General features: G+C 42.8%; 2 protein-coding genes across 2 annotated transcripts in view; both read left to right on the top strand.

Annotated features, from left to right (window-relative positions):
* TBC1D10B (TBC1 domain family member 10B) overlaps positions 1–12,736 on the top strand; it is a 68,639-nt gene extending 55,903 nt beyond the window's left edge. Inside the window, exon 3 of the mRNA XM_044087090.1 lies at positions 5,232–12,736. Coding sequence (XP_043943025.1) covers positions 5,232–6,203 — 972 coding nt within the window. The 3' untranslated portion in view covers positions 6,204–12,736. The remainder of the gene's footprint in view (positions 1–5,231) is intronic.
* Positions 1–23,713, top strand: part of CD2BP2 (CD2 cytoplasmic tail binding protein 2) — a 1,650,073-nt gene that overhangs the window by 126,090 nt on the left and 1,500,270 nt on the right. The gene's annotated exons all lie outside the window — the stretch shown is intronic.

The raw sequence follows: 23,713 nt of genomic DNA, 5'->3' as shown, positions 1-23,713 counted from the left end.
TGGTGCCAAGTGGTTTGCATTCGTGGTTTGGTTTTGCTTCTAGTTTTGTTTTTTCTTTCTCAGGGGAGTGCCAACCAAGGATATTCTGGAAGCTGCAACTTGGAGTTCATTGCACACCTTCACCAAACACTATCACTTACCTCTATACTCTAAGACTAGAGCTGGTTTTGCCACTGCAGTTTTGCAGGGCCTACTAGCTTCTTCTAACCCTGTTTGACTCCACCCATCCTTAGCTTTGGGATTCAACCCAAGTGTGATGACTGCAGCAGGGTAACACGATGAACATAGTACAGTTTTGTACCTACCATAAATGTAGATGTTCGAGTGTTCACCCTGCTGCAGTCCAGGTTACCCTCCCTCCATCCCCTCTGAACTAGCTGAACTTATCTCTACCACTCTATCCTATACTACCTCTGTGGTGTATTTGCTTGTGCCTAAGGGTATTGTTTTATTTTTATCTAGCTACATGTATGTGTGTGTGTGTGTGTGTATATATATATATATATATTTTTTTTTTTTTTTTTGCCTACTTATTGGGGGCACCTGACATCTGGGGCAAGAAAAACTGAAGAAAATGGCGTTGGATGCCTCTTATATACCCCTGGCGCACTGACGTCAGGGAAGAAGCGATAGCAACCGACACCGGACCAAGACTTTGGAATTCGGGCCGACTGCGGGGACCGCCTGATGGCAGGATAACCCAAGTGTGATGACTGCAGCAGGGTGAACACTCGAACATCTACATTTATGGTAGGTACAAAACTGTACTTTTCCAAGCAAATTATTTCATCTTGGATATCTAAGGTCATTTCCTTTTGTTACTCCTTTCATGGGAAAAGCCTTCTTTCTTCTAATAAAGCCCATTCTACCAGGGCTGTGGCTTCTTCTGGTGCCTTTTTAAAGGTTTGGATGCTAATTCCATTCTTGAGGCAGCTACATGGACTTCTCTGCATACTTTCTAGCTGAAGCCAGATTTGCCAGGGTTATCCTGTATGGTTTTATTGATGGCTCTGCTGTGCCTTCCTTCTCCCAACTTTCTTCCTAAGCTTTTGCACTCTCCCTACTGTAAGGAGTATTGCAACAATGATATGGAAAGACAGTGCAGTTGCATTAACTCTTACCATAACAGTAGATGTCCTTCTCTTCAGTGTTGCAGTATTCATTCCCCCCCCCCCCCTGTTTTCTTTCTCCTCCTGAATGCACATTACTCCTTTCTCCTTGGACTGTTGTTCCTCCTGAGGCACTTCAGTTCTGAGGATTATGTGACCTTTATGCCCTACGCAAAGTACAGGGAGCATATGTGTGATACACAACGTCCCTATTACAACCTAAGGTTTTTGTATACTGGCTGGACGTTGGGCTACCTTTAGCAGGGGATCCCTATTGTAAGGAATACTGCAGCAGTAAAGAGGAGGACATCTACTCTTATGGCACAGTTTTATACAACCGTACTTTCACCCTCGCCCTCCTTCTGCAGCTGGGAATGCTCATCATATTGATTACTGCTACATTTCCCTTAGCTGTATGGGGTTATATCCTGCCAAGGATGTAACCGTGGCCAGCTTCCAAAGCTTCAGTGCACTTTCCACACACCTAAACCATTATTTGTCTTGAGCAGATCTGACTAAAAAGACAGATTTGGGTGCCAGGCCCTTCAAAGCTTTCGTATCATTGAAGAGAACACTCCTTTGTGGGCTTTCGAGGATTGATGGTCATCTTGTACTGTTTTTCTGTTGGGCAGATAAGTTCCCTTTAAGGGAAAATTTATTAAATTTTCCTGCTTAGGAAAGTTATTTTTAATCTAAGAGTTTGTGTTGTAACAAACTGTCATAATGCTTAACTGTACTTTTAAACAGGAGGCCACTTTTTTCCTGTCAGTTTTGAACAACATTTTTTCTGTGGAAAAATTGTTTATTTTACTTTGTGGGGCTGGAAAAGTATTTTAAAGTGCTTTTTACATTGTGTTTTATGTGGAAAAAAGTGACTTTTAAAGATGTTACATTTTACTGGCTTATTCTGCTTATTTTCCCTGGGAAAGAGGCACTATTTTCAGCTTGACAATGGAACAATGTATGTACTGGTCCCATGCTTGGTCCTCCTTCCAGCCATAAAAAAGAAAAAGTTAAACAGCCTTTGTCACAATAGCAGGCTAGCAATTTGCCTCAGCTACAAGTGGGTGGTTCAGATGTGGTCAAAACTGGTTCCTCATACCCATCATCTTTTATCCAGGATTCCTCTGGTTTAGAACCTATAGCCACTGTAGACCCCGGGGTTCAGTCTTGTCCTCTGTGGTTGTTGGAGTCCCCTCAGAGATCCACTCTTGTCAGCCCTGGGAAAGGGAACAGGGAAGACTTCCCCATTTAATCAGAATGTTGTGCCCATCCCTGGGGAATGTGCTGCTGTCATTAATAATACTGCTGGTGCCATTTTTTCTGTCAGTAAGAAACTGAAAACTAAGCATGTGTCGTCGTCTCCTCAAATTTCCTTTGACAGAAGTAGTTTACTGAATCTGATTCCGGGTTTAATTCGGGGTATTGATCCTTTTTGTAAAGTAGTTTCTAGTAAAAGGAAGAGGGATACCGCTCTTTGGGAAGAGATTTAAAATTCTGAATCTGGACAGGAGGGGACAGATGCAGGGTTTTCTTAGTTTTCTGATTCAGACTCTGAGGAGACCTCATTTTCTGATTCTGCCTATGGGGATTTCTCTTTCTCTGGGACTGTTTCCAGAATGTGCCAGTGTTTTCAGTGGGAAAACACTTGAGTTTTCTCAGTCCCTAAGAAAATATGAGCTGTTACAGAAGAATCTCCAGAACCTGCACCCATTCCTTCATTTCTGTCAGCTTTGGATGATGTTTGTCACTGCCTGCACTTTTCTAATAGCCAGCCTGCTAAAAGGAAGATAGTATGTATAACCTTCCTCAGTCTTTTAAAGTTTTTATCTTTGCAGAGTCATTTTGAAAGTGTCGAGGAACTTCTCACTTGGGTGAGAGATCTCTTATACAAGCTGGCATTCCATAAAACGTTCAGAAGTCTTTCTTGACTCTCTCACACAGGATTGTGTTCCTGGGATGTCAAATAGACATCTCATTTCAGAGATTTTCTTCCACAGGAAAAAGTAGATATATCTGCATCTATTTCTAGGGTTTTCCACTCAGACTTTGGTTACTGCTAGGGATTACCTCAGAATTTTGGGTTTTATGGCATCTATGATTCTCATGATATTATCCCTGGCAAGACTCCAAATGGGAAAGGTATAGTGGTATTTGAAGTCTCTGTGGTCCCAGCACCAACATCCTTTGTCTTTTCAAAACCCAGGCATTATGAGTGTATCACTGGTAGGATGGGAATACTAAGTATCTGGTTGTAACTGTGGAGTATTATCAGTGTATCACTGGTACTACAGGAATGCAGAGTATCTGGTTGTAACTATGGAGTATTATGAGTGTATCACTGGTAGGACAGGAATACGGAGTATCTGGATATAACTATGGAGTATTATGAGTGCATCACTGGTAGGACATGAATACTGAGTAATTTGGATGTAACTATGGAGTATTATGAGTGTATCACTGGTAGAACGGGAATACTGAGCTTCTGGGTGTGACTGTGGAATATTATGAGTGCGTCACTGGTAGGATGGGAATACTGAGTATCTGGATGTAACTATGGAGTATTATGCGTGTATCACTGGTAGGATGGGAATACTGAGTATCTGGTGGTAACTATGGAGTATTGTCAGTATATTACTGGTAGGATGGGAATACTGAGTATCTGGTGGTAACTTTGGAGTATTAGGAGTGTATCACTGGTAGGACAGGAATACTGAGTATCTTGTGGTAACTATGGAGTATTGTCAGTGTATTACTGTTAGGATGTGAATACTGAGTATCCGGTGGTAACTTTGGAGTATTAGGAGTGTATCACTGGTAGAATCGGCTTACTGAATATCTGGATGTAACTATGGAGTATTATGAGTGTATCACTGGTAGGACAGGAATACTGAGTATCTGGTGGTAACTGTGGAGTATTATGAGTGTATCACTTTTAGGATGGGAGTACTGAGTATCTGGATGTAACTGTGGAGTATTATGAATGTATCACTGGTAGGATGCAAATACTATGTATCTGGTTGTGGCAGTGTGGTAGCATTTCCTTACCATGGGTATCTGAATGTATCTGTGTTGAATTCCTACTGTATCATTAAGCTTGAGAGCCTCACAAGTGCAAAACTGTCAGTACAGTGTCCTCACAATGTCACCAAGTACAGCTGACACTTCTATTTGGGTAGTGTGTTCAGAAAACGACATGGCCAAGTAACATTATCTGTTGGCATGTTAGCATAGCCGCCTCTCAGACAGATGGCACACTCCTGGTTATAGTCAGAATATGTAAGGCTAGCAGGATGCAGTGAGCATTGCCTGATAGCTGCTGTTGACTTTTATAACTTTCTTGGTACTAGATATTAGTAAGTTATTTCGTGTTTACCTAGTTCAGTGTCATTAGATGTATTAATGCTTATACTTTTTGTGTGTGTGTGTGTGTGTGTGTGCTATCACTCTGTCGCTGGCTGTTACCAACTATTTAATCTTTGTCTCCATGATTTTTATCTGAACAGAGAGACTTTTTTTTTTCCTGGTCCCCTCGTACCTCATTGTTACTGACTGAGTCCCGGTACCCAATGCTTCTGTCCAACCCCCGCAGCCCCAACCCCTACCCCGGACTTGGTCTGTTTTTGTTGGGGCCGGTTATAGATCCTGAAGGTGTCCTGGGGCTTGGTTCATCTGTGATTCTGTCTTGTAATGACCTACCCACTTCTCTTTTCCCACCCACTAGGCTTATAGTTTACATACAAAGTCAGTTCCTCTCCTTGGACCATGCTTAGTGAACATCCTCCCACCTTGCTGTTCCTGCAGTTGCCCAAGCCACTAATCAAACCTGGATCAGCTGGGATGTAGTTTGGCTTTATCCCTCTACTCCACCAGAGCGGCTTTGAACAGCGGGACACTTGATCTTCAGTTTTTGTAAAGTGAATAAGCCGTACCCGTTAGTTTGCAGAAAAGTAACTGTTGTCTTGGATTGTGTAATCATAACTGCTAGTATTGTTTGATAGGTAATACTTTTTGCCTTACAAACAGACATTGTCTGCAGCTACAGTAATGCAGTCTGTAAATGTTTAGACAAGCACAGTGTAAGGTTCTCTGTTCACTAAACATTTCATTTTTATCTCCTAGGTGATCAACCTACCAGTAACCGAAGCTTTAATTGAACGAGAGAGTGGAATCCAGAGGAAGAAATGGGAGGAGAGCCGTGGTGAGCTTCAGCACAAGCCCTCACGTCGGCTGTATGGCTGTCGAGCAGTCAATGAAGAGAAACATCGTATGAATCCCCCATTGTCTTCAAGTGCAAGTTTTCTTAGTATCACTAGCCTGAAAAGGTTCAAGGATGACAAGAAGGACAAATCAAGAATGCTTCGTGACCAGAAGATCTTCATCCCTGTGCCTCTGGTGGCCAGCATAGAAGAACATCCACTCAATTACTCCCCCGTTAACCCAAGTACTAACAGTGTAACCAAACCCACCAAGGAAGAAAGGAGAGAGGATGTAGAGCCTGGCAGGCATGAGCAGAAAAAGGACAGAGCAGAAAAGGATGTTAGCATTCCTTCAGCTAGTGTCAGTAAGACTTCCCATGAACCTCCAGAACTGACTGTCCAGGTCGTGTCAGAGGGTCTGCGTCCCTCTCTACCCTCTCCAACAGCCAACATCACCCCTCTTGGTGAGCCAAAGAAGAACAAAGATGACAAAAAGAAGGAAAAAGAACTAGAAAAGCAGCGTGCCAGGGAGATGAAAGAGAGAGAGAAGCAGTTCAAACTGGAGAAGGAGAAAGAACAGAAAGAGAGAGAAAAGCAGTTAAAACTGGAGAAGGAGAAGGACAGAAAGATACAGAAAGAGAAAAACAAGGAGGAAACGAAGCTTAAAAAGGAGAAGAGGTCCAAGCAAAAGGACCAGCCTGAAACTACAGAGAGTTCAAAGGATAAGCCCTCTCAGAAGGGTGAAGCAAAAGCAGATGGAGTGAATGGTACCAAAGGATGTGCAGAGAAAGTGCCAGCAACTACATTAGCACAAAAATCCACTGATGCCCAGAATGTCAACAGTCCTTCCAGTAATCTAAGCAGTGCAGGCGAGTTGCAGGCCACTTTCCTCTGACAAAGGCCCTCAAAATGCAATAAGGTACTTCCTGGGTCCTTTTTTTTTTTTTTTTTTTTTTTAAACTGTTTTTTTACTCTGGTCATGCTAGTATTTAGCCAGACAATTTGTGACATGGAACCAGGCAGCTGCTGTGGACAGTGGTGGTGACTGGGTCTTCAGAGTGTCGACACTGGCCATCATCCTGGAACGTGTCATCTGTCCTCAGACACTGCATGGCATGCTTCTGTCATTGCCATGTCCTAAGGCTTTGCAAGCAGTGATATTAATGAATGTCTGAGTCTGACCAGCAGCTGCTGTGGCATTTGCAGACCTTGAAGGTATACTGTGTTTCTATACCAGTTACGTTACCTCTGGTCTGTCCTTTACTCCGCATGGTAGTATTGTCTTGTTTAAGAATGACCAGCAGTGACCACAACTATTTCCAAGTCATGACTTTGTTAATGAGGCATTGCTGAGTGACGCAAGTGGGAATCCATCATTTCCAGTCCTCAAAATCATTGTCTTAACATATGTGCTAGGAGCCAGTCAAGACCAATTTCAAGCTGGTTTCCCAGCGTCATGCAAACTGATACAAGAGTTTAGTTATTGTAGGACAGAACTCTTAACATTCCTCCAAACAATAAATGTAAGGACATCCCGTTATTTTACCAAAGACGTGCATCTTTTCTTGCATTGAAAATTATTGTTTCCTGGTAATATAACCACCATTCCACTGACAGCAGGATAGAGCATTCTGAGACAGTGTTTTGAATAAGCAGTGTTGCTAGATAAATTTTCAGACAGACAGAGCATTAAGTGTTTAGGAAAGTATTTTCCATAAAAAGAACAACCCGGAAGTTCCAGTTTTGTAAACTATACTTGAACTGAAGTGAGATGTGTTGTGGTGTTTTTGCCAGCAAAAACAGTGAATTTGTGGAAGAGTCATTAAATCGCTGCATACCTACCTATGTTCATCACATGCTGTCATCCTGAATGAAGCTGGGATCAGTGATTGACCACTATTTAAATCTTTTTCTTGCATCATTTGTTTAACTTCAGATTATGACTGTTATGGGTTTAACTGTGTCCAAGCACCTTGTTCTGAAACATGAGTCAGTGAGCGATTCCATCGTAAATCTTAGCTTATGGCTGTCTTCTTCCAGCACTTTGTGACCTATGCAGTAATGACTTTAGTTAATTTCTGTGTCTGATGACTTCTCTCTGTGACTGGAAGAATGTTTTTGTTTTGCTTGTTAATCTTATGTTGACATTATAGAACTTTTTTTATATTACCTGCTTTCCTGAAGTATGTCCTGGTATTAGTAGGTATCCTTGGGTTTTGTTTATAGCAACATTTGCTGATATCTTACCCGATCATTAACGATGCAGCTTGCCTCCTTCAGTCTCAAATGACTGGTCATTCCTACCCCTAACCGTTTGGGAATTACTAACATCTGAGTTTTCCATTTTTCAGCAGTGTTGGTATACTGGGAGCTCACCATCATGAATTTGCTAACATTTCACTTTGTTTTTCTCAGTCAATATTGTCATTTTTGGCTGTGACTTTCAGTGATTCGATAATGTCACCTCACTGTTGTTGATCACTGCTGATGTCCTGGAAACCTGACCATCATGGATTTGCTAACCGTTCAGTTTGCTTTTCCCAAGAACCTTTGGCATTGTATAGCCTAACTGTAGTCAAGTCATGTAAGCTTGCGATTATCCCCACAGCTGGTATCCTGAGACTTGACCATCAGTGATTTCTTAACCGTTTTACTTTTGACGATCATGTTTCATTTTACCATTATCGATCATGACTAGTAATCCTGAGTCCTGACAGTTACTGATTTTTTAATATCTCAGGTTGCTGTGCAAGCTAGAATCCAACCATGACTGACTTGGTAACATCTTAGTGTGCTCTTGTTGGTTACTAGTGGCATCTGTCGGCCGGACAGTCACTGACTTTGAAAGATCTCACGTGATAACAACTGGATTGCTGGGATTTGACCATCACTAACCTGTTATTGTCCAGCTTGTATATTTTATTGGTCATGACTGGCACTGCGAGATTAGGATACCTGTCACAAGAAGCACTTTAGCTTGTCCTGTGCCACTTGTGTTCCTGCATCCATGTTCTTACTTGATGAAGCATTTATTTCCAGCTTTTGCATTCAACCTAAGGTGTGACTAATAGTAAGTTCAACAAGTGTTAGACCTTCTAGAATGTTCTGAATGTCTAACTGTTAGAGAAACAGATGTAAAGCTGATTCAGATGTGTGTGAGTGCTGCTGGTGTGAGCATCGTACTCCCAAGTGGTAGCAGCTGGTGTTTCTGTGGTTCTTTGCATCTCACAGTGCCACAGAGATGGTTCCAGTGTGTGAGCATCGTACTCCCAAGTGGTAGCAGCTGGTGGTTCTGTGGTTTTTTGTGTCTCTCAGTTCCACAGAGATGGTTCCAGCATGTGAGCATCATACTCCCAAGTGATAGCAACGGGTGGTTCTTTGTGTCTCACAATGCCACAGAGATGGTTCCAGCACCAGGATTAACAATTAATAATACATTAATAAATATGCCTGCTTCAGCACAGAATTGTATGAAGTAACTTAATATATTACTATAAATATTACCAGCAGCACCTCACTCCCAGTGTAGCCTGTGATGAAATTGTCATCTTGCACTCCTTAGAGCACTCAAAATACAGGACTACAAGTGTTAGAAGAACTGTGACAAGAACTTTCACAGAGTGTTTTTTTGTCTTGATCATTTTCTTTCAGTTTAATAAATGCCTGGAATCCTTTTGTGTTCAAACTGTATGCCGAAAGGTTTGAAGGAGCTGATAACAAGAAAAAGAAGGTGATACCCTTTTAGGTCATTATATGTTTGATAACTCTGCTAGACTTCTTTATGGTTTTGTCGTATGTGAACTCTGTGCCTAATATTTTGTCTTACTCAGATCTCAGTGGTTTATATCTCTTGTGTTATGTATGCCGAAGGATTTGATTGCTGCATTTCCATTGTTTAGCTGTTTTTTAACATTACTTTACTGCATTGTTTCAGTTTGATTGTCTTACCCGTGTTAACTTTTGTTACACATTATGGTGTTTACAAAGGTAGGAGCTTCACAGTACATTCCAGGTGTGAAAAGAATGAGAGCTGTCTGATAAAGGCCATAGCAGAAGGCTTCACAGACACAAAATAGTAATATATAGTAAGCTGGAAGTGACCGAGGCCACCCTTGGAGAGCACCACTTGTGAGGATGAAGCTTGGTCACCCCTGGAGAGCACCATTTGTGAGGATGAAGATCGGTCACCCCTGGAGAGCACCACTTGTGAGGATGAAGCTCGGTCACTCCTGGAGAGCACCACTTGTGGGAATGAAGCTCGGTCACTCCTGGAGAGCACCACTTGTGAGGATGAAGCTCTGTCACTCCTGGAGAGCACCACTTGTGAGGATGAAGCTCGGTCACTCCTGGAGAGCACCACTTGTGAGGATGAAGATTGTTACAGAAGTCAGGGGTGGGTGAAAGTAGCCACTATAGTAAGTGGTATGGGGACAGGAGACAGTTTTGTACATCAGGAGCATAAGTACCGTTATTGGTACAGACTGTGACATGGGTTTACATAAGCACTGACCGATACTGACCCTCCACATCCTGTCCACTTATTACTGAACTTGGATAAAGCAGTAATAAACTGCTTCTAGCATCCTTGCAGGTTACGTTTTGCTTTAGGTTGTATAAAATCTCCAAAGTGTTCTGCACCATATGTTTTATAAAATGGTGTATAGGCAGTATGTGTTATACATCAACATTTAATAAGCTCATAAACTCCTTGGGCTTCACAGTCCAAGTGTGCTTGTTTTATGTCTGGTGGAGGTTTTAAAGAAATCCCATATCAGAACCCAACCTGTACCGTATTCTGTGTGTTACTGGCAAAGTTCGCTGCATGTTTCAAGTAGCAGGTCATAGGTTACAGCAGTGAAGAACGATGCTCACAGTAAGTCATAACAGCTTCTTATGGCCTTTCAGTATATCATTTATATTATTGTGCTGTTCCATATGGTGGCTTATTCATTTGATTGTCTAGGTAGGGGGGCATAGATGGAAAGGTTTTGAGAAGGACTTTAGTCAGTAAGGAGGAAGGCAGACACCAGCATTCTTTCTTGGGAAGGGAGGACACTTATAGTATCTCGGTCTTTTGGGGGATTTTGCAGCCAGTAAGAATTGCCCATCATCCATAAAAGTGAACTCTAGCATTTGTTTGTGTCTTGTTTCTTCAGGTTGTTAGGGTTCTGCACTCTGTCGATATCCTTTTCCACAGTGATGGTAGGTATCTGAGGAAGTATAGTTGCCCTGGCATTGGGGGGAAATTATGAACCAAAACATGTGGAACAGCTCTGCGATGGGTAATGAGATGCTCATTTGAAGCCAAGAATTAAAGCATCTGACTTCATTTGTTAAAAGACATTTATCTGTCGTTCGATCAGCTGTTAGTAGTACAGACAAGTGGTGCAGCAAGCGTAGAAAACAAACTCCTCCCAGTTCCAGCTTCCGTAGTAGTTCCCCTTCCAAGTATGGTGATCATCATAGAGTGAGTGCCTTAAGGTAGGGAGTTACTGATTTCTGCAGGACCAGTGTTTGTTATAACTGCTTCTGCTTCGAACCAGCACAAGCACGCACACATACACGTGCGCTCACGTGCAGACACACATGTGCACTTGTGTGCGTACATGCACACACACTTGTGCTCGCATGCTCATATACACACACACACAGCGTTTCTCCCTAAAGTAGTCTCCAGTAGAGCGTCTGATTCTGCAGTACCTTATCGCTGTCCAGCACTCAGTGGTTGTACTCCATTGCTTTCAGTGACCTCTGCAGATGACACAGGCTAGTACCAAAGTAGCTATGAGCTCTCCCCACAGTCAGTACACTTACAGTATTACCTGCATTGACCCCTGCTGGGTGCAAGTGGGATTGGAAAAGCTGTTTGTCCCACCCACAGTCAGTAATCTTATATTACCTCCTACCATACCGCTGGGAGAGACTGGGACAGCAATAACTGTGAAACCTTTACCTAATATCCACCTACATTCAGTGCTTTTGCAGAGTGCATTAGCTGTGAGTTCGCTCCATGTTCGGTCACCACAGACAAGCGCACACACTACAGTTGCCATCTTAGGAAGAGGCAAAAACAAACTGGACAAAAGCCACATGCCTTGCACCACCCATGCCTTTCTGCTGTGCCCCATTGCTTTTGTCTTTTTATGCCATTTTGCTTCGCCTGCTCCACCCACCCCTCGCCACACCACCATTTTGTGGTATGAATGGACACATTTCCTGATCACTGGAGGAGATAAAATGTCTTTATTTTTCCTTCTAACTGCCATCTAGTAAAGGTGACTTTACAGACTGGCATTTTGTTTGCTGTGGCAAACAGAATACTAAAGTTTGTAAAATCATTTCCTGGTTACTGGATCGGTGTTAAGATTTCTGGACAGTCTGGGGGGGGCAGGTCATTCGCAACACCAACACCCACCCACACACACTATTTCTATTCCATTGCTTACAATGACGTCTGCTAGGAAATACTTGGCCTGTAGTAGCAGTGCTTTCAGTCCCCCCCGACACACACACACACACACACACACACACACACACACTTTTACTTCAATGCCTAGAGTAACTCATAATATAGTGAGCGTGGATCTCACCTTGGTCTGTTTTATTCACATATTTGTCATCGGAAGCTTTCTGCTGAAACTGTAAGTAGTAGCTGTGAAGAGTTTTTTGGCCAGTATTTGTACTTTGTCGTCTAAATTAATGTCTTGATGGGAGGGGGACTGGTTCTTAAAGTCACTGTTTAGTTTCTGCCACCCAGCACTCCTTCCATGTGGTGCTTTCGTCCCTTAATTCCTCTCTGCAGATAGAGCCCAGTCTGTGTACTCAGTGGTAGAAATGTAGTTCATTTAATTTTCCTTTCAGGTGTTGGCAGCAGCAAGTATGGAACTCGCTCAACATTTGTACTGCTCATTCCTGCAGAGGCCAGTCTTGACTAAAGGGTATCGTCTTCACTTCACTTTTGGTAGTTTTATGCACAGAGACTCTGTGAAAGCACTTTTCTTGCAGGTTCTTACTCATTAAAAACACTTTTGTTTTGATGGTATGATTTTATTTATACAGTTGCTGTGTTTGCACTCCATGCTTTTTTTGACTTCCTACCCCCAAAGTTACAGAACTGGAATTATTGTTAACATTTTTTTATTACTACTCTATACTTTAGTGTAACAGAGAAGTGTGCAAGTTTATATATGTACATATAATATGTAAGTTATATAACCTGCTGTAATTAATGTACACAAGAAGTCGGCTTATATTTAATGCACTGACACTGGAAGTTGGAGGGGAAATTGCCTCCCTTTTGTTTGTTTCCTTTTTGAATGGACAGTGTTTACATTTTTTGATTTGTGTGTGTTAATATTGTTTAGGACCTGCTACAAAGATAAGGTATTGTTAAAACATACATCTGCAATACAGTCCCTTGTATTCTAACCAGAATGTGTCTGCTGTTTTAGTTGGCATGCTTCATTGCTCTAAGCATTATTATGAGACACAAACTGTAAATTTTCAAGTACTGTTTGTACAGTAAGAATGTTGCAGAGGATTCCTAAGAGAGGCCACATCATTAAGATGTAACTTCATTAGATAAGTTTCATGATATCAGCAAGAGAAATCTGCTATTGCACACTCTGCAGCCTGGCTGTTTACATTGTCACAGTTTATGGTGAATGTCAGTTAACAGCATCAGGAGAAAATAAAATTTAGTATTTATTGTTCAACTGTATGTATATTTTCAAGTGGCTATGTTAGAACAGATCCCTGCTATGGCCACACTGTCAGAGTAACAGAAGCATTTTACAAGTGGTGGCTGTAGCCGTCATCTGTTCGGTTGCACAAAGCATTGCATTCAGTTCTGTGTCTAGTACCAATATAAATTTGAGATGGTTAAGGTGCATCTTGTTCAATTTCACTTCAGTGAAACCCAGTCACATGAACGTGATCTACTAAACCCAAACTCAGCTTCCCCACACAGCTTCATCTTTAAGTAATATAATTAACTCTGTAATAATAAGCTGTTTCAAAGCAGACCGTTTCCAGATGGTTGTCTAATGCTATTACCTTTTGTTATACTCACCATGACAGATCTATTCCAGACAGGGTCAAGGCCCATTGTACCAAGACCTTGGCTTCACCTATGATTTTTTTCGAAAGGGTTGGATTCTAGAACTTGATACTTGGTCCTCTGTACATACTTCAGCAATGTAAGCTTAATTCCTTCTCTAGGTCCAGTTCAAGCTTTGCTAAGACCATTCTCCAGGGGCTCCTGGACCCTTCTCTTTCCACCTCCCAAATATAGTTAGCTAAGATAATCTACCCATATAGCTAAGATCAGAAGAATGTAGAGCAGTTGTGTATGTTAACTTTACCATAAGAGTAGATGTTCATATGATCACTGCTGCTGTAGCTGTTCCCTACCTCCATCACCCTTGTTTTTTTGGTGTGTTTTTTATGCCAGAATATGGACGTTTAATTTTTGTTGCTCTTTGCATTGCCCTTTCAGAGCTCGGCATCCCTCTCTTTGCTGGCAGGAAAGCTATGAAGGGCTTTGCACCCAAACTTCTCTTTTTAGTCAGCTCAGTTTGAGCTGTTTGACAGTTTGTGTGTTTTCTTACTCAGTCAATGCGTATATTAACAAAGTAGCTTTAGCCAGTATAATATACCATGATAATGCATAAGATATTCACCAGTCAACTACTACTCATATAAATTTGTTCGAATGTCTGTTAGCTGTGAAAACCAAGAACAGTTTTAAAACTATTGTTACTGTTACCACTGCTTACTTATAGTGAGCTACTGCTTAGTCTCTCATTGAACCATCTAGCAATAATTTGGTTAGTCCCTCTGATTTAGATAAGGTAATTCTGGAGTGCATTCAAAGTTTACTGTGCTGTTTCATATTGAAAGAGGTGCTTTGCTAATGTTCACAATAGCGCTGATTGCTTCTGTATATGGCTCTAATAATTCACAATGTCTGAATCTCACTAGCTTCATAACCCCATATACAGGATATTAAACTACTGTCTCTCTCATTATCCTATCGTAGATAGCCCCTAAGCCAACTGCTCACCGCGTGGCACCCAGGCTACCATCGCTGAACGGAAGAGCCCCCTCCATGTGCGAATGCACAGACTAGCGTGCGACTAAAACTTGAAATTAGAACTGTAACACCCAAAGTAATTTAGGGTAATTCATATTTCCTAGCTTAACTGTGTAATCTGGAAGCGCTCCGTTGGCAGGAAACAGACTGTACCTTCTCTAGCAATCAGGCTTAATATCTGTTTTGCTAAGATTTAAGTCCAGTAAAACAGCAAGCATTCACTTCTATTATTTGTCTGTTAAACCTATAACCAGTTACCTTTAAGACCCAGGGATACTCCTTGTGGTGTATTGTGGTGTAATCCCCGCTCCGCTTCGCCCTCGCTTCGCTCGGGCTCGCTCCGCGCCCCACCCTGCCCCCTTATCCCACCCGCCCCCACTACCTCTACATTTATCTAGTCCCCCAGTCCATCCCACTTGCCACCCACCAATCACAACTCTCCCTCACTCTGACACTTCTCCCTCCCACTTTTTTGACTTTCTATATCCCTCCCACTTTTCTGACTTTCTATATTCTAAGGTTACTCTCCTAGTCCTCCCCCCATCTACCTCTCTCTATTCTCCTCTCTATCACCTCCCCCTCTCAAATCCTGCCCATCCATTCTATCAATGATATTATCCTAGTCTTCACACCCATTAGCCTATCACTATACCATGGATAAAAACTCTTTTTCTATTATCCCCATCATAGTAATTCTCCTTCTCACTCCATATCTATTAACCAGATATGAAACTCAAGCCCTCTCAGGAGTTCACCTCCCCAGGAGTCACACCTCCCTACACTCAAACCATCCCTCCAATCCTATCTCTCTCTCTCCCCACCCTACCAATAACACAGGCTCCAAGATAGTACATCTTATTCTCTGCAACCCTAAAGCAACCATAACTAAAGCTGATCTTAAATTACTATTTAAGCTCCAAAAACTACTAGAACATCTGAAAAAATGTATCCTAAAAGATGGCGATATCCACCCCAACCCAGGTCCTAACACTGTCCCAAGCTCCAGCTCCTTGAAATCCGCCAGAAACCCTACTGGCTCCCTCCTTATGTTCCATCTTAATCTTAGAAGCATTAATAATAAGGTGCATAGCCTACACGCTCTACTAGCTACCCATTCCCCCAACATCCTGTGCCTATCGGAAACATGGCTAAAACCGAGCACTAAGGATGAAGAAATTATCCCACCCGGATATAATATTCTTAGGGCTGATCGGACAACTAGAAAGGGTGGGGGTATAGCTATCATGTTCAAGAACTCACTGAACATCATAAGGAACCCACTCCAACCTCCTAAAGTCTCTAACTTAGAACTGATTGCCCTAAAGCTATGCCTAAACAACCAAAAAAGTATCAATCTTGTAGTAAGTAATTTATATACCTCCAGGCAAGAACTTAGAAAACCTCGAGCTAACTCTCATCTGGTTTGCCAACAACTATCCGCAAGAAACCATCATACTAGGAGATGTCAATATTGACTGGTTCCTCTGCTCTGAGCATACAAATCCTCACCCCATCAACCTACATGGTTTCTCCCAAAATATTCTATCTCCCACTAGAATTGGCAATGCTCAGCAAAAAGACAGTATCATTGACTGGATTCTTACTAATAAGGGCACAAATAGCTATACCACAGGGACCCTCCCCAATGACCTTAGTGACCACCTTATTACCTTTATCATTAAAAATAAATGTCCACCTACTAACCCCACCCCAACTAGACTGGTCAGGAATAAGAAGTAATTTGTTCCAGACAAATTTCTTGCTGAACTCAAATCTTGTAATTGGTCGATCCTAAAAACTCTGCCCCTAGATGAGAGTGTGTCATACTTTAATGATACATTCCTCAAGATACTTGACTCCCATGCTCCAAAGCGACTAATCAGGACTAAGGAACGCATTGCACCTTGGCTAACAAGAGATACCAAAACCAAAATTAAACTCCGAGACCAGGCCTGGAACAAATGGAGAGCTACTAAAACTCCCTTAGATCGCACCAAGTTTCAACAGCTTAGAAACTCAACAAAAGCAGCCATTACTACAGACAAAAAATATTTCTGTCACCTCCAGGATAAACATCAGCATAACCCTAAGAAATTTTGGGCTGGATTTAATAACCTCCTTCATCCAGGCAAATCTACCACCCCCACCCCTGAGAAATACATAGGACAAAATCCAGAAGTAATAGCCAATGCCTTTAACTCTTTTTTTTACCGAGACCATTCAGTCCCTTGCCAGTCAGCTCACCTCAGCTCCCTCACCTGTAACCTTAACTAAAGACCCTGCCCATCCCTCCTTTAACCTACAACCAACATCTACCTCCTATATTCGTAAACTTTTGAAAAAACTAAAACCAACAACCCTAGCAGTTGACCAACTCCCAGCCGAATACTTACAAATAGCGTCTGATGTCATAGAATATCCCGTATCAATCTTAATCAACAGAACCATAACTGAAGCTACCATTCCCTCCATATGGAAAGTCTCTTATATCATCCCTCTCCACAAAGGCGGGACCTCCACAGACACATCTAACTACAGACCCATAGCAATTCTGTCTCCACTAGCCAAAATTATGGAACGATGTGTTCACAAACAACTCATAAACCACCTTACCCTTAACAGCCTCTTGTCTAATACCCAGCATGGTTTTCGTCCCCATCATAGCACAACCACTGCTCTTCTCTCCTTTGTTGACTCAGTCAACAACAACATAACAATAAATTAATATCCTCTGCTCTCTTTCTTGACCTATCGAAAGCCTTCGATATGGTCAATCACCAGCAGCTGCTCCATACCCTGGAAACCCTACAGCTTAACAATTAAACCATAAGTTGGTTTAAAGCTTACCTCTCTGGAAGAAAACAAGCTGTTCAGTGGCAAAGCAGGCTATCGGACTTACTCCCCAATAATATAGGTGTTCCCCAGGGCTCTATACTTGGTCCCCTTCTCTTTTCGGTCTTTATTAATGATCTTCACTCAGTCATACCCAAAGCCACCTGCATTCAATATGCAGACGACTCCACCCTGATCTGCTCTGACGTCTCTCTCACCAAACTCCAAGCCACAACCCAGAAATGTTTTACTATAGTAGAAAAATGGTTCTCCGAATTAAAACTCTTACTTAATCCTACTAAAACCAAGTTACTATTATTTTTCCCCACTGTAACTACCTCCCAAGGAAAAGAACCGCTAAATGTCAACAACCCAACCTTCCAAGTGTCTTCTACCAATGGTACCATTATTGAACCGGACTCCAACACCAAACTACTAGGTGTGACCATTGACCACAAACTAAAATTTGATACACGTCAGCCTGACCATCAAGTCTGTAAACAAGAAACTCGGGTCCATGTATAGAATAAAGAACTTCTTAACCCCACACACCAAACTAACTATCGCACGCACCCATCTCCTTTCCACCCTTCTATATGCCTCCCCGATACTCTCATTTCTCAACAAGAGTGAGCTCAATAAACTTTCTATAGCCTATAACCATATAGCCAGATTTATAACGGGAATGCCTTATCAAACCCACTACTGCCTAAACCTAAAATCACTCAACTGGTTAGAATTGCCCAATATACTCAAACTCAACCAACTTGCTGAGGCATTTAAAATAATGAACCAACCAGACAAAACCCCCTCATTGAGCAAAATACTTACCCCCTACTCCAACCTCACTTGCCTCAGATCATCTAAAAGCCTCCAAGTGCAAACCATTAAATCTAACAACTCGGGAGGTGACGCTCTCTATGCCAATTCCATTGGAAAACTCTGGAACTCCCTCCCAAACAAACTAAGACTCTTGACCTCTCTAAATCAATTCAAAAATCACCTCAAAGAATTCCTTAAGTCCCACTGGCTATGCCCCTGTACAAAACCAGACTAACACCAAACGTCCAACACCTCCTAGCCTCTTCCCATCCTAAAATCATCCTCTTTCCCAGAAGGAAGCACATTGTAACCTTCTTAGATTAACTACAAAAGCCTCCACCTGTTTCTGAATGGAATTAAAGCCAATTTGTTTTTATGTCTTTATGTAAATAATATTTACGCTTGCTTGCACCTGTAGTCAACAGAATGTATAGCCAATTGTTTGTATGTCTTTATGTGTATAATACTTACTTTTGCTTGTATATGATATGCACCTTCTTTTTTTCTGACTATACTATGTATAATATCTACTTCTGCTTGTATATGATATGTACCTTCTTTTCTTCTGGAGCTTTTCTCCCCGGGCCTCTACTGAAAAAGGACATGTATCCAGCTAGACTAGCCCGGTCAACAAATGTAAAATAAAATAAAATAAATAAATAAATTGTGTGTGTAGAAAGTGCCCTGAAGCTTTGGAAGCTGGCCAGTTGTTACATCCTTGGTAGGATATAACCCCCATATACCTAAGGCTACTGCAGCAGTGATCATTCAAATGTTTACTGCTATGCTAAGTTCAGCTTAAACAACTGTACTTTCTTGTGATTATCTGGCGGTATGATTTACCTGTAGGCCTTGTTCCCCTGCCTGTTTGGCAGTGTGATTCACCAGAAGGCCTTGTTCCTAAGCATGTCAGGCAGTGTGAGTAACCTGTGAGCCTTGTTCCTAAATCTATCAGGGAGTGTGATTCACCTGTGGGCCTTGTTCCTAAGTCTATCAGGCAGTATGATTCACCTGTGGGCCTTGTTCCTAAGCCTGTCAGTGTAATTCACCTGTGGGCCTTGTTTCTAAGCCTATCAGGCAGTGTGATTCACCTGTGGGCCTTGCTCCTAAGCCTGTCAGGCAGTGTGAGTCACCTGTGAGCCTTGTTGCTAAATCTATCAGGCAGTATGATTCACCTGTGGGCCTTGTTCCTAAGCCTATCAGACTGTGTGATTCACCTGTGGGCCTTGTTCCTAAGCATATCAGGCGGGTCTATATTATATCCGCGAACACTTAAAAAAGCGAACGCTGATTGATCGAACTTATTTTCGCGAAACTGCAAAATATCGAAGCAGCAGAAACTCAAATTTTTTCCTAGGGAAAGGATTTGGTTGTCCATTTCTGTTGCTTCGGTATTTTCAGTGTTATTGTGGAAAGTTACCGGTCAGATTCAGGTAAGTGTGCGATTGTGTGGATGTGAGTGTTAGGGTGATTTAGGTGAGTTAGGGTTAGGGCTCGGGTTAGGTGTGTGTGCGATTGAGTGGACATGAGGGTTAGGGCGGATTTAAGTGAGTTAGGGTTAGGGAGTGGGTGAGGTGAGTGTGCAATAGTGACGGACCTTAGGGTTAGGGTTTGGGTTAAGGTAAGTGGGTAGTTAGTGGTGTGTGCATAGTTTAGTGTAGGGTTAGGTATCAGATTTTAGGTGTATAGGTTCATAGGTTTATACTAGGCTATCTGCCCTAAGGCATTTATAAGCCTAGCCCAAATTTTTGTGGCTTACGCCACCCCTTATATGAAAAAAATACTGTGCCCATTAGTTTGTTGTGCCTCTGTCCAGCAGTGACACAGAGATGATTCCCGGGGTAAACCTACGATCTCCCATCCACAGGTCAAGATTTCTCTTGAACAGAGCCAACGAGGTGCTCTGCCTCACATGGACCAGGATTTTATTCCACAGCATAGGGAGTCCCTGAGTGATAAATCTATCCCTCCAGCACGTCCTATTTATATCCGTGCTAAGGTTTAAGTCGCTTGCTCTAGTGGTTTTGGTGGATTTGGATTTTTTGAGGTGGAGCATGTCCATTAATTCCGGGTTGGACATGGCCTTGTATGTCAGGCACATGTCACCTCTGAGCAGACGGTATACGACTGAATAGAGCTGGAGTTTCTTCAATCTGGCAGCATATGACAGATTTTGGAGTCCCTTTATCCTTTTGGTGAGGAACTTTTGGGGTCTCTCCAATTGCTGCAGATGTCGGGTGAGATGCATCCCGAATGGGGCATTGTACTCGATCATTGGTCTGATAAGTGAAGAGTACAGGGGAACAATGACCTCACTAGATCTGGATGTGAATCCCTTCATGATCAGGTGGGCAATGTAGAAGGTCTTTCTAACCACTTTAGCAATGTGAGTGTCAAAAGAAAGGCCACTGTCAACCTGGGTCCCCAGGTCCCTGATAACCTCGTCTGTGCTTAGTGGATTGCCACCTATATGGTAGCTTGGGGTTACCTTGTTTTTCCCGAAGAGTATGACTATACATTTTTGGCGTTTAACTTCAGGCCATGGCTCTGGCACCAGCTATCTGTTTCCGTGAGTCCCTTCTGAAGGATATCCGTGTCCGATGCACTTTCCACTATGGCGCCCAGTTTGCAGTCGTCTGCAAACTTTGTCAGCCAAAGTCCTCCCATGTTGGCCTGTACTTCTGAGAAGTAGATGCCGAACAATAGGGGGCCAAGGACCGAGCCCTGTGGGACCCCACTTGTGACCGGCTTGGAGTCTGACATAGCGCCAGCAACTCTAACCCTGTGGGTTCTGTCCTTAAGCCAGTTTGCAACCCATCTTGTGACATATGGGTTTACATTTAAGCTGGTAAGTTTTTCTACAATACCCAAGTGGGGTATTGTGTCAAAGCCTTTGCAAGGTCAAGGTAGGCTGTATGGACTGCCTTTCCTCATCAATGGCCTTGGTGACTGTTTCAAGAAGTCGACCAAGTTCAAAAGGCATGATCTTCCCTTGACGGCCAAACTGGGTCGGGTCCAATGTCTGCAAGTCCCTATATCTTTGTTTATGAGTTCCATTATGATCCTCTCCATAGCTTTGCAGACTAGACTTGTTAAGCTTATGGGGCGTAATTACCAGGGTCCGTGAGGCACCGCCTTTGTGGAGTGGGACCACAGTTGCCGTACGCCACTCCTTGGGCACGTATCCTGTGGTAAGGCTGAGATTAAACAGCTGCCTTATGTGCGGGTTTAATTCCTCATTTAGCTCGTGTAGCACACAGCCGGGGACACCATCCGGTCCCATTGATGCTGTGTTTTTAGCTTTAGAGAGAGCAGCTTTCACCTGCGCATTTGAGATGTCTGGGAGGCTATACTCCGCTGGGATAGTTATCTCTCCTTTAGGGGGGAGAGGGGGGTGAAGTTTGCACTGAACCTGTCTGCCAGTATGTCGGCAATGTCTGTGGGTTCAGTGATTTTTGTATCATTTTGGACTAATTCTGAGCATATCTGAGCGTATGTGTGTGGATTTCTGTTTGTTTGGTGTGCTTGTGTTGTGTGTATGTGTTTTGGATCAGCGATTTTTTCCCTGGGAAAAAAATCGCTGATCTGATAGTTCCGAGATTGTAAGCTTTCGCTTAAATTAGGTCGATCAATCAGCATTCACTTTTTAAAGCATTCAGTGATATAATATAGACCCTATCAGGCAGTGTGATTTACCTGTAGTCCTTTTCCTGTGTTTATCTGGCAGTGTAATTCACCAGTGGGCCTTGTTACTGTGTTTATCTGCCTATGTGATTCGCTTGTAGACCTTGTTCCCATGCCTGTCTAGCAATATAATTCACCAGTGGGCTTTGTTCCTTTGCTTAGCTCCTTTTGTGTTCTCTAGCATTTTGAGGCCTCCACAGTTATGTTGCACAGTAACTGAATCTGTGCAATCCCCAACTTCCCCTTGGAGATCTTTTGTGTTTGTTATGAAGAGCAGATCTTAAGTTCTTCTCTTACCATTCTTCAAGTGCCTTTTTCTGTATTTTGATAATCCTTTTCTTTTAAAATGTTGCATTTCCCCTGGGTTTTCATTCTTCCACTAAAGTGTCGCTGCAGTAAGCAGATTCTTATTGGAGATGGGCCAAGTAAGTGCCTTTCTTGGTTTTGGTCCCAAACATAATTCAGCTACCTGTTTCTCCCATACCCTTCTTAATATGATAATGCAGCAGCTCAAGGCCCCTTTTTGTTGTCAATGTAATGCTTCTAGTGAACTATTACAAAGCTGGAGATGAGGCACATCAGAATTACAAAGCCAGGTGGGAGAACAGAGTCAAAGTCAAGCTATCCACTTCCTTAATGGATCCTTTCCAGGCTCCTGCTGGGGCATTGGAGTTTACTGACACATTAAGACACTCTGCCTCACTGTAGTTCCTTGTTCCAAGCACATCCCTCTCCTGCATTGGTGCCTGGTCATGTGCTTAATGTGGATGTTCCCATTTCAATGCAGATTCAGACTATGGAGCTGGAACCTTTTCATGTGTTGAGTGTTTTGCATCTTGAGTTTAATTAGTCCGTATAGCAGGTTCTGTCTCACTTTCTTGTCTACCCTTCTGCTTAGTACATATTGCAGCCTTTCGTTTACACGTTTAGTCCACAGTGGTTATAGTCCTATTTCAATGCAGGTTCAGACTATGGAACTGGAACCTTTTGATGTGTTGACTGCCCTGCCATCTTGAGAGCGGTTAGTCCATATGGCATGTTCTGTCTCCCTTCCCTGTCTACCCTTCTGCTTAGTACATGTTGCAGCCTTTCACAAACACTTTTAGTCCACAGTGGTTATGATCCACTCTTTGCTGCAGTACTCCATGTTCCACTGCTACTCAGCATTGCTGATGTTGGCTGCAGTATGACCTTCCTCCCACACACACACCATCACCATTCATTATCACTGGCATTGGCTACTGCAGTACAACGTCCGTCACCACAACTCGCACTTCACACACCATCACCATTCACTATCACTGGCATTGGCTACTGCAGTACAACGTCTGTCACCACAACTCGCACTTCACACACCATCACCATTCACTATCACTGGCATTGGCTACTGCAGTACAACGTCCGTCACCACAACTCGCACTTCTTGGCAGTACTGGCTGCAATACATAACCCACCACCACTCGCCACTGATGTGATTGGCTGCAGTACATAACCCACCACCACTCGCCACTGATGTGATTGGCTGCAGTACATAACCCACCACCACCACTCGCCACTGATGTGATTGGCTGCAGTACATAACCCACCACCACTCGCCACTGATGTGATTGGCTGCAGTACATAACCCACCACCACCACTCGCCACTGATGTGATTGGCTGCAGTACATAACCCACCACCACCAACTCGCCACTGATGTGATTGGCTGCAGTACATAACCCACCACCACTCGCCACTGATGTGCTTGGCTGCAGTACATAACCCACCACCACTCACCACTGATGTGATTGGCTGCAGTACATAACCCACCACCACTGATGTAACTGGCTGCAGTACATAACCCACTGCTGATGTGACTGGCTGCAGTACATAACCCACCACCACATGCCACTGATGTTATTGGCTGCAATACTGCACATCTCCCACCATCAGCATTTACCATCAGTGATACTAACTCATGCAGTACGTCACCCC

The sequence above is a fragment of the Protopterus annectens genome, chromosome 10.part0 (assembly GCF_019279795.1).
Source record: "Protopterus annectens isolate FY-2018-M chromosome 10.part0, PAN1.0, whole genome shotgun sequence".
Lineage (NCBI taxonomy): Eukaryota > Metazoa > Chordata > Ceratodontiformes > Protopteridae > Protopterus > Protopterus annectens.
Note: the sequence above shows the minus strand (reverse complement) of the source record. Positions and strands in the feature narration are given on the sequence as shown.